At 41.3% G+C, this 15834-nt stretch overlaps 1 protein-coding gene across 2 annotated transcripts in view; it reads left to right on the forward strand.

Annotated features, from left to right (window-relative positions):
* The first annotated feature begins 464 nt into the window (after positions 1-464).
* Positions 465-15834, forward strand: part of ppp1r37 (protein phosphatase 1, regulatory subunit 37) — a 60445-nt gene continuing 45075 nt past the window's right edge. Inside the window, exons 1-2 of one of the 2 annotated variants that reach the window (XM_066684839.1) lie at positions 465-996; positions 1764-2804. In XM_066684839.1, coding sequence (XP_066540936.1) covers positions 2096-2804 — 709 coding nt within the window. In that variant the 5' untranslated portion in view covers positions 465-996; positions 1764-2095. The remainder of the gene's footprint in view (positions 997-1763; positions 2805-15834) is intronic. The other variant, XM_066684840.1, reaches the window with a different exon arrangement.

Consider the following 15834-nt stretch of genomic DNA (forward strand, 5'->3'; position numbering starts at 1 on the left):
ATACAACACTAACACACTACCACCACCATTTAGGGAACAGGGTGAAAAAGATAAACCTTGTGTGTGTGTGTGTGTGTGTGTGTGTGTGTGTGTGTGTGTGTATATATATATATATATATATATATATTTATTTTGGTAAATGTAATGCACTGTCGGCCCTCCGTGACGTGACGTCAGGTCAGGTCAGGTCACGTGCCAGACTTGTGATTCAAATACTTTGAATCTGAACCGATTATGATAATATGGGAATCTATTCCTATTCGAATATTTACTGAACTGCTGCTGAAGATGTGGGCGGCTGCTGTCTGAGGGGGGTCTGTTGGAATCGCAGACTCGGTGGGGGAGCGCTGTTGCCGTTGTGAGTAGGAGAGTGAGAGAGGACAGGAGGGTGCTTTGAGGAGTCGAGTGAACCGAGTGGATATCGAGTGATTCTGTGGCGAAAGTGCGGCGCTGAAAGCTGCGCGAGCGCCGCCGCTGTGGTGATGACGTAGCGACGGATGAACAAATGAACAACAAAACACTCGCTGGACTCGGAGTGTGAGTGTGTGGAAGAGAGTGTTTATGTGAGCGTGTGCGTTTCTGTTTCTGCTCGTTAGCTCGGGGTCGACGGCCGTTTTTTGGCTGTGGACGGGTGCTGTGGAGGCTCTGGCCGCGGTGGTTCGCGCGTGTGGTCGCCGACAGCTCGAGGTGACGGCCGCTGTTTTCTCCGACTTGAAGTCTGCGATGCGCCGCGCTGCGGTGACGCTCCGGTCTCGTTTTAGCCCCGAGTCGCCTGGAATCCTTGTGCGCTTCGGGGGAAGCCTCTTCGGCGCTTTTGGCGGACTTACCCCGCGTTCCGAGACGGGGCTGGCGCAGGCCGGCGGCCGCTGCTAACAGCCAGCTAACGGGAGCCTCATGGAAGCGCCGTGAGAGGCTGCCATTCCCCGCTTTAATGCCCTGGACTTCATGTTGTTGTGGATATTTTACTCGCTCTGCGCACTCGGCAGTTTTTTACAGGTCAGTGCAGAATACGTTTGGATTTAACTCCTATAAACTAGCATTTAACAGAATAAAACAGCAGTGTCGTTAGAGTCTTTGGTCATGACACTTTTAAATCGCGTTAGAAAGCCAAAACAATATGTACAGACTGCTCTCTGGTGTCTTGTTAGAATGTAGTCTAGTCTTTAGGCTAGGATTATAACCTGACTACACCTCTCTCTCTAAGTCACGACAATTTACCTAGTGATAACAGTCCACCAATAAAACTGCTGACCATTTGAGTGCATTTCAGAACTATATCAAGTACAAACAAGACCCGGTCTGTAGGTCAGAATGAGGAAATAAATACCATTAGAGACCAATAAAGAACTTCACTAGGAACCAACAAGAACATGTGTTCAGGTCAGGACACTTTAAACACTGATATCAATCCACCAACTACATCTACTTACCCTTAGAGACCATAACAGAATTATATCAGGAACCTGTCTCTAGGTCAGGGCATATAACATATCACTTTACAGTGTGTTACCAGTCCAGCAGAAACAACTGCTGACCATTAGAGACTATAACAGAGCCAGGAAGGAATAAGAACCATTCACAGACACTATAATGACTTTTCTCAGCAGGGAGGGTTTGATCTTGATCTTGACCCTGAACGTCTGTAACTCTGAGTCGTTTTAGTCATACGTAAGCCTCATTCTCACCTTTGACGGTGTGAAATCTCTAGTTTCAGTGACATTTCTGATGTTGTTGTCTTCTCTGTAACCTAAATCTCACAACAGGTGCTTCTCTGGCCACATGAAGGAATCCCGAGTACATTCACGTCCAGTGCTGTTTTGGAGTCACTTAGTGCAGTCACAAGACTGAATGAAATCCCACAACGCTTCTTTGTTTGAAAGAGCATTTGTGATATTGTTGGACATGTGTGTATACTGGGAATAGAAGGTGATATTTAACATGTTGCCCTTATCAGAAAGGTTCTGAACTCTTTCTTTCAGTTTGGAGAGGAGCTGTATGTTGGACTGTATACGGGGCTAAAAAAAACAAAACCTAACAAAACAAAGTTCCTGGAGTCACAGTCAGTGGTGAACTGTGGCTTTCCTGAAATGAGAAGATGAATGTTGAGGGTCAAGCTGTAGATTTATGCAATGCAAGCACAAAAAGTGGTGTAGACACTACAGCGCACATCTCGGAGGAAATCATTCCACGCACCAGCCTTCGTTTAATGGACGGAGATGCGGGGAGGCAAGCGGGTGATGCCAAGGCTCTTGGCGACGGAGTTATGACAAGAGTGACAGACTGTAACTCAGGGGCTGAGGATAACCATGATAAGAGAGGTAAAGAGGAGCTGTTTCTTCAGAAGAACAATGGGGTCACCATTGCACCCACCGTGGTGTGCACAGACCCCGAGAGTGTGTCCAGTGACAACAAACAGCAGGAAAGTAGCAGGGACAAATCCCAGTTTTCTGAGGCCGATGAGGGGGACATGGACATCGGTGTGGATTTATGTCTGGACGAAAGTGGAGTTTTAGAGTCCGAGCCGCCGACAGCGCCTGGGACCGCTTCAAATCAGGAAAATGCTTCTGGTTGTACAGATGGAAACCCTCCTATATCAGATGCGGATGCAGGCAAGGAATCGCAGAAACCTTCAGAAGCGGGGAGTGATGGGATGCCTGCTAGTTTTACAAGCGTAGAGGTTGTTTCTCCGTCTCCGCCTCAGGAAGAGGGAGCCGGAGCTAAACACGGAGCCAAGAGGGTAACGTTTCCTTCCGATGAGGAGATTGTCTCTGGATCGGTTGAGCCAAAGGACCCCTGGAGACATGGTGAGTTCATAAACTATAATACATACATGCATACAGTGTTCATAAGTTGATCATGTTTTTGTTGGTAGTGTTCTTGCAGAAGACTGGGCTTTTCTGAGTGTAGTAGTTGCTCTTTGAGTTGGGTTCCCTGCCCAGACAAGCCCTCTACACCAATAAATGTCAATGTTTGCATTTGTAGCATGATTAAAATAATAAATATCCTGAATCGGAACATCTGCAGAAGTCTAGGTGTACACATTTTAAAGCATTTTTATATAACATTGTTATTCAAAGTCCAACTTTCCTTCGCTCTCTTCTTTTTATGGTAACTGTTGTGTGGAATTAAAAATGGCAACAGTCATTCCATTCAAAAAAAACAACCCAAAAACTGAATATTAAGTATTAATACGCTATGTTCACGGGAGCTACCAAAATCATCGAAATTATCATCTTCAAATCATCTAAACCAGAACTCTTACATACTTTTGGATACAGTATTATCCCCAAGAACAGAGCAAATAAATGCAAATGCTTTTGCAGCACCTTAATGGAATAAATTCTACTCACTCGCCATTTTCAGACACACTGTTTAATTATTTTTGTTGATTAAAATGACAGTTTTAATTTTTAATACTACGCAATGGATACCATAATATGACAAAAGAGCAGGAGAACGTTTGAATGGTGAATTACATATTTATCATACACACAACTTTAAAACATATTTGTACATCTAATAAATGTATACACTGACAATATGATGGATGCTGTAACACAGGCTGAGCTCATCTTGTTCTACTAGTGCTACTTGTTTGCCGTAGAATCGTTATGATACCATCATGTTAATCAAAAATGAACGCCCCAGTGCCAAGCCTTTGAAAATGGCTTGTGTTACCCGTCATCAGCGGAGGGGTGCAGAATAGAGAGAAAGCGGCACAGGGCACTCTTCCAAGGTTCTTGTGATCAAAATGACACTTGATCACATTAGCAGTGACTTCATAACAACTGCATTCCGACACACCACAGTGCTACCGGTTTTCATTACGTCCGGAGGAGGGAGAGAAGCTTTTATACACATCATGACATCATGCTTCAGCATGGGCTGCACATGGAGCAGAGCTGGAACATCTAGACTGAGGAGTGATGGTGAGGTGAAATTGAAAGTTTGTGCAGTGTGTTATGTAAAAGAGTAAAATCCCATTCATAATCATCATAGGGCTTTTTTATTATTATTATTTTAATCTATTACATTTTATCCAGCCAATGTACACTTACCATGAGCAAGAGACGGTGGGTTGCTGATATGTTCTAACCATGAATAAAACTGACTTCCAATTTTTTTTAAATTTTTTTAAAATTAGCTTTTATTCCCCCATTCTACACAAAGAAACCAAAATTGAGAAATATATTGTGATATAAATGTTGTCCATATCGTCCAGCCCTAGGTGAAAGTCATTGGTTGAACCCATTCACAATGCTTTGTGGGATATGTAGTTCGTTCTGACATTAAACAGGTTCACAGTCTTATACTTTGGCCTGTGAGCTTTGGCCTATACTTTATCTGTGAGCTGATTGGAGTGCTTAAAGCACTCAATATAAGATTTATTGGGTGTCTTGAAAGTGCTTGGTCTAAGCAGTAAAACATAAATAAATAAATAAATAAATACCAATGTATTTGTGTATCTATAACCCAGCAAGCACTGTTCATCCTCTGTGTTGAAGATGTAGTGCTCCCCCTTGGTCCTTATACCGTTCAGGAAAAGGCAGCTGTATAACCATTCAAGTCAGAGTTTCTCCAAAAAAGAATCAGCGTCCAGTGAATAACAACATTGTGGAGAACTGCAGCATGTAACTGTGTCACATAATGGAGCTTAAGTATGACCAGTCCTGCTCAGACTTGTAGTGTCATGCTGACTCACAGACAACCAAGAACCAGGAGAGAGTACATTTTAACGAGTTAAAGCCTTAGCTCTTGGTTTTGCTTTATCGCCACTGGCCCGTTCTTCAAACTGCTCTTAGCTTCACTGAGTTAGTATGCCACGGCCAGGGTGGGCAGTGAGAAAGACCAGGGCTTTCATTAGCTTCATGAGCAGTTGGGCTGATGCCAGAAACGGGATGTTCTGAGAAAAGCTTTGAGAGGGAAAGAAACTTGTGCAATTGAATGTAACCTAATCACTTAATTGTGGTTGGTAAGCACTTCAAGCGTTCAGCTCGGACAATTAGGGTTTTCTGTAGTTCTGTTGGGGACATTCAGGCCTGTTCGGCATTTTGGTGATGTGTTGTAAGTTCTTGAGAAAGTTATCTGAGAACATTGGTAATGGTTTATATGAGTTTAAGGCGGATGATAAAAAGCTGTCTTGTCAGTCAGGTGACACAGCAGCAGACACTTGCGTGCGTTCTCTCTCTCTCTCTCTCTCTCACACACACACACTCACTCTAGCCTTTGTGTCCTCGAGCCACAAAACTAACATAGATATTATAAAAAAATACCAGCATTCTCTTGCTCTCTTGCTTGTTGGCTTATGGTAATGGTTGCATCGTAATAAAAATTACAGTTGTCATCTTATTCAACAAAACAATAAAAATTTGAAAACTGCAACTAAGAAACTATTGGATTTATTGGTCATGGAAAAATCTCTGCAAGAGCACATTAATGGATATTTTTTTTCCTGGTCTTGGGGATAGTACTGTATCCAAAAGTTTGTTTGAGTTGTGGTTTAGATGATGGCGAAAATGTTTTTTTTTTTAGTATTCTATTCAACACTTACATAAAATGACTGGAGGAATTACATTTTTAATTACAATTATACTTTACACAAAAACTTTTATAACCACTATATTGTTTGAGCCTCAGTTTGCGTATCTTCTTAATACAGGCTGAGAAGGGTTGTTTCTCACGCTCTCTCACAGGTCTGTTGTTGGTAAGGACTGAGGAAGTACCGTGATATTCCCTTGGTTCTACTGGACTATTCAGGCCTGGTCTTAGCTCCATTTCCTGATATTTTGTGACTTCCCAGTTTTACAGCTTTGTTTCCTACAGCACTCCACCTCACTCTCCTTCTCTCTCTCCCTCTCTCTCTCTCTCTCTCTCCCTCCAGTCCTTCATCATGTGACTGCTTGTGAGCAATAGTGCAGGGTTGGAGATTTCTTGGGGCAGATGTTTCATTCTGACATTTAAATGCCAATGATAACTCAATAGTAAAAAAATAAATAGTACTCTGGACCACAAACAGGTTTCTTATAATAGGCCAGTGCTTTGCTGAAAAATGATTTGTTTGTTGTAGCTTGGGTTGCATTCATATTATAAGCCTCATACAAGTTACTAGATCATGTGTGCATATTGTTTTGCTCTGGAGGACAGCAAACAGCTCATAGACGGTACGTGATTAGGATGAGAAGTTTAAAAAAGCCTGCTGGCTTGCTTTTACTGTTGCACCCCTCCACCCTATGTAACGCGCAGTGTAGGTCATAAAATAAAGGTTTCTGCACTCATGTAACTTGTTATATGTCGAATCATAAAACAGTTTAGATCTAGTGCCCAGTCTGGGTGTTCTGTTAGTTTTATAATCTGTAGAGTGCACTATGCAGGGAACATTTGCATTGCAGCTCAAACTTCTCCTCAAATGTTGTTTTGCTGCGCTGCTGGTGATGATGACGACAAGTGCATGCGTACTAGCAGAAAGACGCATGAAATCAGATCTGGCAGTTCACATTCATGTTGCATGACCACAAATTGGATATGTATAAATATATAGAGTACATATTTAAGTGATGCTAATCTGAGCTGGGCAGCAGGTAGTGTCGCAGTCACACAGGATGTTCTAGTCCCACTCCAGGTGACTGACTATGAGGAGTTTGATCTGTTTTCCCTGTGTCCCTGTGGGTTTCCTCCTGGTGCTCTGGTTTCCTCCCACAGTCCTAAAACACACATTGGTTGGTGGATTGGTGACTCGAAATGAGAGAGTCGCTCTGTGAAGGACTTGCGCCCAGTGATTCTGGGTAGACTCCAGACCCACTGTGACCCTGAACTTTAAAAGAGGTTACAGACAATAAATGAATGAATTAATTAATAATCTGATAAGGTAGTGTGAACGTAGCCTTGGAAGCGTGATGTGAATTTCTTCAATTTGGAGCGCCCTCCAGCCTACACCAACTTCATTTAGAACATGAAGTGTGAGAATGAATCAGCATGTTTTGATGGCTTTGTAGTCATCCAGAGTGGGGAATATTCTGCATATCTGCAGGACACGCAGTGTGCTTTTATGCCAAAGTGGTCTGTGCACTTTTAAATAATCAGGAAATATACATAAATTTTTCTTCTTCTTCCTTTTCATCTTGCTGTAAGTGCAGTGAAAGAAGGTTGCCCTTGGTGAATAAATTTCAACACATTCAGTATAAGATCCAGCCCTGCTTGTAGACAGCTGCCACCCTGAAGGATAACTCCAGGCCAAACGCGAAGCTGGTAATTGTATTTGTAAATGTTGTACTTTAACCCGCTGATTTTTGTGGCCGCTTAAAGTACACACTTACAACAAGTTTCTCTTAATCTTTAGTTCCTGTTGCGTTTTGCTGGCGGCTTACCAAAGCCATCTCGAAAGTCAGTCAGATGAATAGTGCTTTGACTAAGACGTTATAGTAACTGTGGCCAACTACCAGCCTGTCTGATCATTAACCAGGATTGTTCCAAGCAGCTTGGAATAACCCCACATGACCAGCCCTTCCAGGATCTTGACATCACTTTTACCCGCATTTATAACGTTCTTGTATTCTGCTTCAGGAAGTACAGGGTTAGAAAGGAAAATAAAAAGGACATTTATCTCAGTTTTTGAATATTAGTTTGAAACAAGCTTGCTCATCTCCTTCCAAAGCTTGGTCCACACTATAGGATTTTTAAAAAATTGTCACAGATATTGAAAACGTGAGACACCCCACACATTTTGCTGTGAAAAATGTTTCATATTTACAGTTTGAAATCAAGTAGGACCCAGCTCCATGCGAGAAGATTGGAGAAGTAAAGATTGGATTATGAACTCCGCACAGGATTGGAGAATCTGGGAAGGTCATCATTTGCTATCACCCTGAAATCAGGAGACCTTTTGTGAGTATCCTGAGGAACAAGCGGCATAAAAATTGGCCAGTTTATCTTATAGTTTGGGACAGAAATAAAGGTGAACAGTAGCGATATAGACAGCTAGTGGAGGTCTGGGTCTGTGCTTCTTACTCTGTTGAATATTCTGCCATCTTATATTATACTCTTATTATCTTCACCTGTATCTTTGAACCTTCACTGGTTGGTACCTGGAGGCTATGCCGCTCTGTTTTTAAAGCTTCCTCTGGGCTATCACATGCACCGAGATGAAAGACATGCTCTCAGCATGTGTGTCACTGTCTCTGAGTCCCCTGCGCTCTGTCTCACTCAGGTCATGTCTCCCATGACCACACCACAGCTGCTGTGTGAATGACTCTGTAGTCACCCTGTTCGTTGTGCCAGTGCGAACTTTAGCAGGAGGGCTATTTTCGACCACAGGACTCTTTCATTAGCGTCTACTCGTGTCCCTGAGGCTTGTAATCCAGCCCTTTTCTACCCAGTCCACACATTTCTCCAGCCGGAGGCCATGTCCAACTCAGTGGGCCTTGTGCAACGAGCCAGGAAACCTGGACAGAAACACTCACTAAGATATACTCACTTTGTTTCTGTTGCAACCCATGCCTCCGACCTTCTGCTTTGTAATTACAGGGCTTGCCAATGTCACTGGGACCTTGTGGCAATTACATTGATCTTAGACAAACCCATGAAAAGCTGCAGTGTTAAACAGGGTTAACAGCAGCCCGAATGACCCCAGCATTTCCCTCGGTAAAGACTTTAACAGAAATGTCCTTTAGGCTTCATTTGAGCCATTGCAATACAGAAGGACAGTGTGAACACTGCAGGGTAATACTGCATCACCCGACTTTTGCAGTAACCAAAAAAGGTGTTGATGACTGATTTCTTTATTGTTTATTTATTAGTGTTGTTCGATAATATTGGAATTAGTGTGAAAACCTTATATAGCTTTATATTGATTGATAAATGATAGGCAAAGGGGTTCATCCTCGTCTGTCAGGTCTCATTCAAGTTAACTGCCTTATTGTCATAGATTCTCCAGGTGGAGTTTGCAGGATTGCTGTTAACAAACACACAGTGTTTGAATTGGATCAAAGGGCCATTAAAACCCCTCAAAAACTCTGGATTTTCTGATTAGAAATCAAATGGTAAAATAATTGCTTATGCCTAAGTTAAAAATGTAACGGTGGTAAATAACCTCCCCCAAAATGTACATAGTGCAGATTCTGCAGTGCTGAGCCTGGATTAAAAAGACGGAGGCTCATTTCTCCCTTTTACAGGTCAACGGAGCATGACATCGATTTTGAAGTTGTAATGTTAAGGTGTAAATACTATCTAGTGTTGCTTTAAGTCCCCAGTGTGAAGAAGTTCAGTAATGTATTATCATGTTTGACCAGAGTGTAACAGAGTGATTAGTTCTGCCTCGCTGTGTGTTTTATCTTCTCTTATCCTGAAGGGGCATCGGCTAAAGCTGAGCTCAGCTAAAAGGAGCTGTCAGTGTCTGAAGCTTTGTGTTTAGGCTCAGCAAATGTTAGTGATAGTACAGGTTAAATTTATGTTCAAACATTCCCTTGCTTACATCTACATACAGGTCCCTGACCTCAGAGTCAGATGAATGTAAAACTCTATGTAAGCTTTTTTAAACCACTCTTTACTTAAACTTTAAGTTATAAACTGCTGCTCGCACAGTCCTTTTATAAGATATACAGCATCAGCTATAACATTAAAACCACCTCCATTGGGTTGAGTCCAGGACGCTGTGCAAGCCAGTCAAAACTTCTGAAAAACAACCCCACATAATAATACCCCTACATTACATTTTACACTCAGCACAATGAAGTCAGACAAGTACTGTTCTCCTGGCAAACGCCAAACCCAGACTCGTTCATTGTCTTTCCAGATGGAGAAGCATGATGTTTCACTCCAGATAACACATCTTCATTGCCCTGTCCAGTGGTGTGTTACACCATTGCTTTCAACACTTTGCATTGTGCTTGGTGATGTAAGGCTCGGATGCAGATGCTCGACAATGGAACCCCATTCCATGAAGCTCTCTGCACACTGTTCTTGAGCTAAGCTGAAGGCCTCATGAAGTTTGGAAGTCTGTAGTGATGAACTATACAACTCAACATTCACTGATACTGCATTTTACATGGCCTACCATTTCGTGGCTGAGTTGCTGTCGTTCCCAATTGCTTCCACTTTGTTATAATACCACTAACAGTTGACTGTGGAATATTTAGCAAGGAAATTTCATGACTGTACAAAGGATGCCACCTTTGCAACAATCACGTTACCACTCTGGAATTAATTGAACTCTTGTTTGTAGCAGTGGTTTGCATGACTGTGCTTTGATTTATATGCCTGTAGATATGGAAGTGATTAGAACGCCTGAATTCAATGATTTAGATGGTTGAGTGAACCTTTGGCAATATAGTATATTTTCGTGAATGTGCTTTGGTGAAACCACAGTGAAACATCTGCAAGTAATTCAGCTAAAGGGTTTGTTTGTCTCATTAAGATTATCTTCACCAGCTTGGAGCGCAGTGGCCTTGAATATCACACATGTTTGAAATCCATATAGCAGTATTGGTGCCAGGCTGCTCCACTGTGTTTTTTGTTACCTGGAGATACATGAATACCTGTGGTGGCAGCAGGTTGCTTCTTGTTTAACACTTGATGGAGCAAAGTTGTGTTTCTGAGAGGAGATGACACAGCTGTCTCATACTGCGCAGTTGTTTCCTGTGGGTATGTTTTTACAGACAGTTTTGAAAGGATTACTTGGTGAATGTGAGTGTGTAAAACATGCATTTTTAAACACACATGCTTGTTGTATGATTTGAACACCCAAAAGTTAGATGCTCTCTATCTTTCAGGTCCTGAAGGAAGGCTGTTCATGGTCTGTGCACTGTGAACTGATGTGCCCAAAAACAGACCGTCTTTTCTCTCGTTGCAAGCATGTTCTCCCTGTTTGTAATTTTTTACCACTCTGACGTGGCCTGTGTGTTTCAGGTGAGAATGTAGGTGGAGCACACCAGTGATTATAGTGAAGGTTCTGGAAGTTTCCGTAAGTGCTGAACCTTTTTTGTAAAAAACAAAGCTACAAGGAGAAGTCAGTAAAGTGGTTCCATGTTTTAGTGGTATGTTTTAAACCACTGCAGTGCTTCTGAAAAAGAAAAGAAGAAGAAACTCAGTCAGCTTTGTCATTCTTTTCTTACCACAAACGTGTTGACTAAGACGAGAAATATAGCCTCCGGGACATGGTGCTACGTTCACACAGAGAGCAACAGACAGCAGGCAATACAATACTGTTAGAACATATTGTACTAAAAAACTTCAGTAAGTTTACAGCAGCAATGGCTGTATTATGCATCAGTCCAGTAATAGCCCTTTGCAGCATAAAAGTGAGGTGATTTAAAGTGTTTGTTTGTGTTTAACATGTGTTTAAGTGCTTGGGTGCTGTAGATGTAGCATAAAATATAAAGCTTTTCAACTCAATGCTACTTTGTTCAGCAGCCTTCAGTCCTGATATGTAAACTGATATTTATTAGCATAAATTTGATATAATGGCTGTGGTATCAGTAACTGGGTATACTACTCTCACCCACATTAATTCCATTGTATTGTTCTCGGCCAAGTGTAGACAAATACTCAGACCACAAAGCCAAAGAGTCTTGTGGCCAAGGTATGAAAGTGTAGCCAGATTTCTATAAAGAATTGTAAGGTCATATACATTGACATACTGCCATATTGTATTTATTAGTTTTTTTAGGCCAGAGGTTTCCACGTTTTTTTTTTATTTTTATATCGTATTTGTATGTCATAAATAATATTTACCAAAAGAACCCAGTAAAGCTTTTTTTCACAGTATATTGATCCAGTATATTGAGTCTTTGATCAGTCAACCCTCTGGGTTTCTTATTTGGATCACTGAAGATCATCACGCTGTAATAGTGCCTCTGTTGGAGACTGCAGCCAAGCTTCTGAAGGAGTTCCTTTTGGTAAAGAATGAGCATCTATTGTTTGTGTGTCTTGGAAACTGCCGACGTGTTCAGTACGATATCTCATCATACAAAAGAACCACACCAGTCCTTTTTCTCCACTCAACCCTGGACTTTCCAGTTCATTTTTCCTGTAATCTTCATTGTTAACCGATTTGTTTTTATTATCATTTCCCACAAATCTTAGTCATTGCAGCAGAGCCATGCAACAGAAAAGTGTTCAGAGTAGTATTTGTTTAATGGTGATGATGCTTTGAGTGTATGGAGTTCTGGAGGAAAAAAAACATCTCCAAGGCAAGTGGCCCCTCAGGCCACAACGTTTGCATTGTTAGTGACCAGAGTGTGAAATGATGTAACCAAGAGCACCAGGCAGTGCTATAAGTTGGGCCCATTTTAGGCTGTAAGTTAGACAGTTTTATTATCACAGTGCTGGGTTATGTTTTGAACATCCAGACACAGTATTTGTTATTCTGAGACATGCCCTAACTCTTGCTCATTGATTTGAGGCAGTGAATATGTGTTTGAAAAAAGACCAATTGACGTATTTTATTGGAAAAGGCAAACCTTCACATTGTGTAGAGGGGTCACTTGACATTGCTTCCTGTTTTCCACTTTTTTGCCCTATATTTCCATGTTTACACGGCTCCACGGAGGTTGAGGCGAGGGTGTTTATAGTCTTTACAGGCATATGGGAACATTCAGTTATAGACTGTTATTGTTAGTGTGCGTTATACATATAGACAACTTTTCACTCAGAGTAGTGTATTACCCAGTCTCTTTCCTTCTGATGACTTGTCCTGTTCTATTTTCATGTGCCTGAGAACGTTTTAGAACAGAGAAATAAGATAAGATTTCACTGATTTTCAGTCCAGGGAATATAAGACTATTGTCAGTCTCTTCTAGAGGAAATGTCTATGCTTAGGCAAGTAGCAGAACAGGTTGGGATGGCAGAGTTAATCCCAATGGCTGGAGTTAATTTGTTTCTGTGGTTGTGGTGTTCTCTGCCGTTTGTTAATCATTATGAGAAACTGGTTTTTGTAGTTGGGATACTATCCATTGATTCACACACCTTTTTAATGTATTACAGACACCTAGTACACTCTTAATAATAAAGGATAATTTGTATGATGCCATGGAAAAAATAATTTTGGTTCCTGAGAGATCTATACATAATGTTTAAGAGTGGACAGTAATTTCAGAATCATGTAATTATTGGCAGAACATTCCCTAAAGAAAGGCTGTATTATGATTATTTTTGAGTGCATTAGGACATTTAACTTGAGGATCTGGAGCTCCTACCAACCCATACAATGTGAAACAAGACAAACCAGTCAGTGTTTAATGATCTGTCAAAGTTGAGAATGTGGCATGCAATGAGTTGTTCTGATTTTGTGCTGAAATCGGTAAATTGCAGGCACTTCAGAATCGCCACACCTCCTTTTCTGAGATTCTCCAATCACAGCGCTGTCCAGCCACTGAAACCGGCTATTCTTAACAGGGCTGTTTAGACAGGGGCAGGGGTGTGGGGTTTAATCCTTGTGGTATTTCAACCAAAGCAAAATTTGTTCCATTGTGGATAGAGGGGAGAGTGTATCCACTTTTAAAACCATATGGTTTTGACCAAGGCTTTAAAATGACATGAAATGTCTGTATTTCATTGGTGTTAATGCGGTGGTAACTCTATGAACATGAATGTGGTACTGTTCTTTTATGCCAATCCAGGCAGATATAGTCTGTACATTATATAAATGTCTAGGAATAATCATTATTAAATATTTTTCAGGTGCATGCCTAATATTTTATATTACATTACATTGGTTCGGTTCTTGTAGCAGTGTCTGTATTGCCCTGTTACGTGTGCTTGTGGTCAATAAGCTTTGCACTCTTTGTTTTGAGTGTGTGCTTGGCATTATGCTGATAATTGATCCCCCCCCCCCCTTTCCTCTGGATGATTTTAAATGTCAGACATCTCATTTGTTTTCTATCTGGGCTTTTATGCTTATCTACCTGTCCAGTTTGAACAGGACACACACACACACACACAAAACAAAAACAAAAACAAACCCAGCCACTCCCTGTCTGCTACATTTTAAACTTTTGAACAGCATTCCAACTCCTTGTGATTCTACCTTTCCTTTTAATTACAGTATCTCTGTAATATCTAGAGCAAGTATCTCTGTGTTGTGTCTTCTCTGTGTGCAAGTGTGTGTTTGGCACAGTGTGTGTACTGATGAGGCAAAAGAAAAGCTAATCGATTCAGAGTAAAGTCCACACTGCAGACAGTCTTCTTTCACTGCATTTTACACACGCAGTTTGACCTGCTGATCTACACACAAAATGTGCCCACTGGACTTTAGTACATTCTCTTCCACTGAGATAATTTATTCAATATCCTAATGCTTCTCTTCGTTCAAGTCTATCGATATTCTGTTGTTATCAGTACCCTCGTCTTTTCTGTTATTGGCTTTAATCTGTTTGAATCTGTTTGCAGCAGCAGCCACAGCTTTTACTTCTCTCTACTTTAACTGTATCAAGTGGCAATGGTGCAAATGTAATTTATTCAGACTGAAAAAAAGCACAATATTTGAGACAAGTATTTGAAAGCAGTGTCTGTAGGATGTCTGCCACTCTGCAACAGGTTTAATATTTTATCCTCAAGTGACTAAATAGTACACTATCATACTGGGATACAATTAAATTTAACTCTATGCATTTTGTTACATCCCTTATTCAGACTGTCGTTTTGTTTGGTGCCCAATTCCCAAATCGCTTATCTTCCTCTAAATTTCAAATGCAAAATTTGGAGAATCATTTGGCGAAAATGCTGAGAACCTTGGAGTGGCCGAGTTGGATTTGTATTAAACTAAGCATGCTTTTCACTTGCATAACTGGGACTGCAGTCAGAAACCCCGCCCAAAACAAACAGCTACCAGGGAAATGGATTCAGTCAAAGCTTGGCAAAGCGTCTCAGCGCAGTGAAGCAAGAGTTTACTCAAGTCAGTGGGTCACAGACTTTAGTTGTTATTTTGTCCCAAAGCTTATCAGTTAAAAAGGGGACCACACATTAAGTGAAATTATTGTGTATAAGGACATGCACATAAAAGGAGCTCTAACTTTTACTGTATAAATAAAGAACTGCCTGAGTTTATGAATGTAATTTAACAGGTGCCAAGGCAAGAAATAAAAAGATGAATATTAGCTTCTGTAAATAGCATGGTCTATGTTGCCCTAGTGGTGTCCACTTTGTTGGTAAGTGTGTATCCAATGAATTAGCTGTAAGCTGACTGCTTATTATTAATTAAGTGGATATTAGTTGAAGGGTTTGAAATTTGATTTTGTCAATGTGAATTGTTACACTCTCCATCAGCCTAACATACCTATCCGCATCAGTCCTATTTACAGTAATGCAAAAGCATACAGAAATGATTGTAGCCATGGGCCCCTGAGCAGTGCAGAGGTCTAAACGTTGGCTTTGTCAGCAGGAGACTGTGTGTTTGTTTCCTGGTGATGCCTCAGCAGTACAAGGGGAGTCCTGAGCCCCTTTCACACAGGCACAGTAACCCAGAAAGTTTCCAGACTTTACTCAGAAGAGTGGAATGTGTGAACGCAATCGTCCGTTACCCGGAATTTATACTGCCAACCCCTCTGTGCAAATTCCGGTTAATATCTGAGTGAGTACCTGTTTGAATCACAGTGAATTATGATGTGACTCCCACACATGCTACACAGGCCCCGCCCAAACCTGAACCTAGCGTTTGACATGGACTACCTCCGGCTGTACGCTACATGTGTGAACGTTCAACTCCAGAACATATCAGGACCTGATTCTCTGGACGTTTTCTCGAGTTCTTATGTGAAAATAGCACTAGAGAGAGAATTGACCACAAACTCTGGGTAGTTAGAATGCCCCCATCCATCTGTCTGCCTCACTCAGCTGATGTGACAG

This window comes from Hoplias malabaricus, chromosome 11 (assembly GCF_029633855.1).
Source record: "Hoplias malabaricus isolate fHopMal1 chromosome 11, fHopMal1.hap1, whole genome shotgun sequence".
Classification (NCBI taxonomy): Eukaryota; Metazoa; Chordata; class Actinopteri; order Characiformes; family Erythrinidae; genus Hoplias; species Hoplias malabaricus.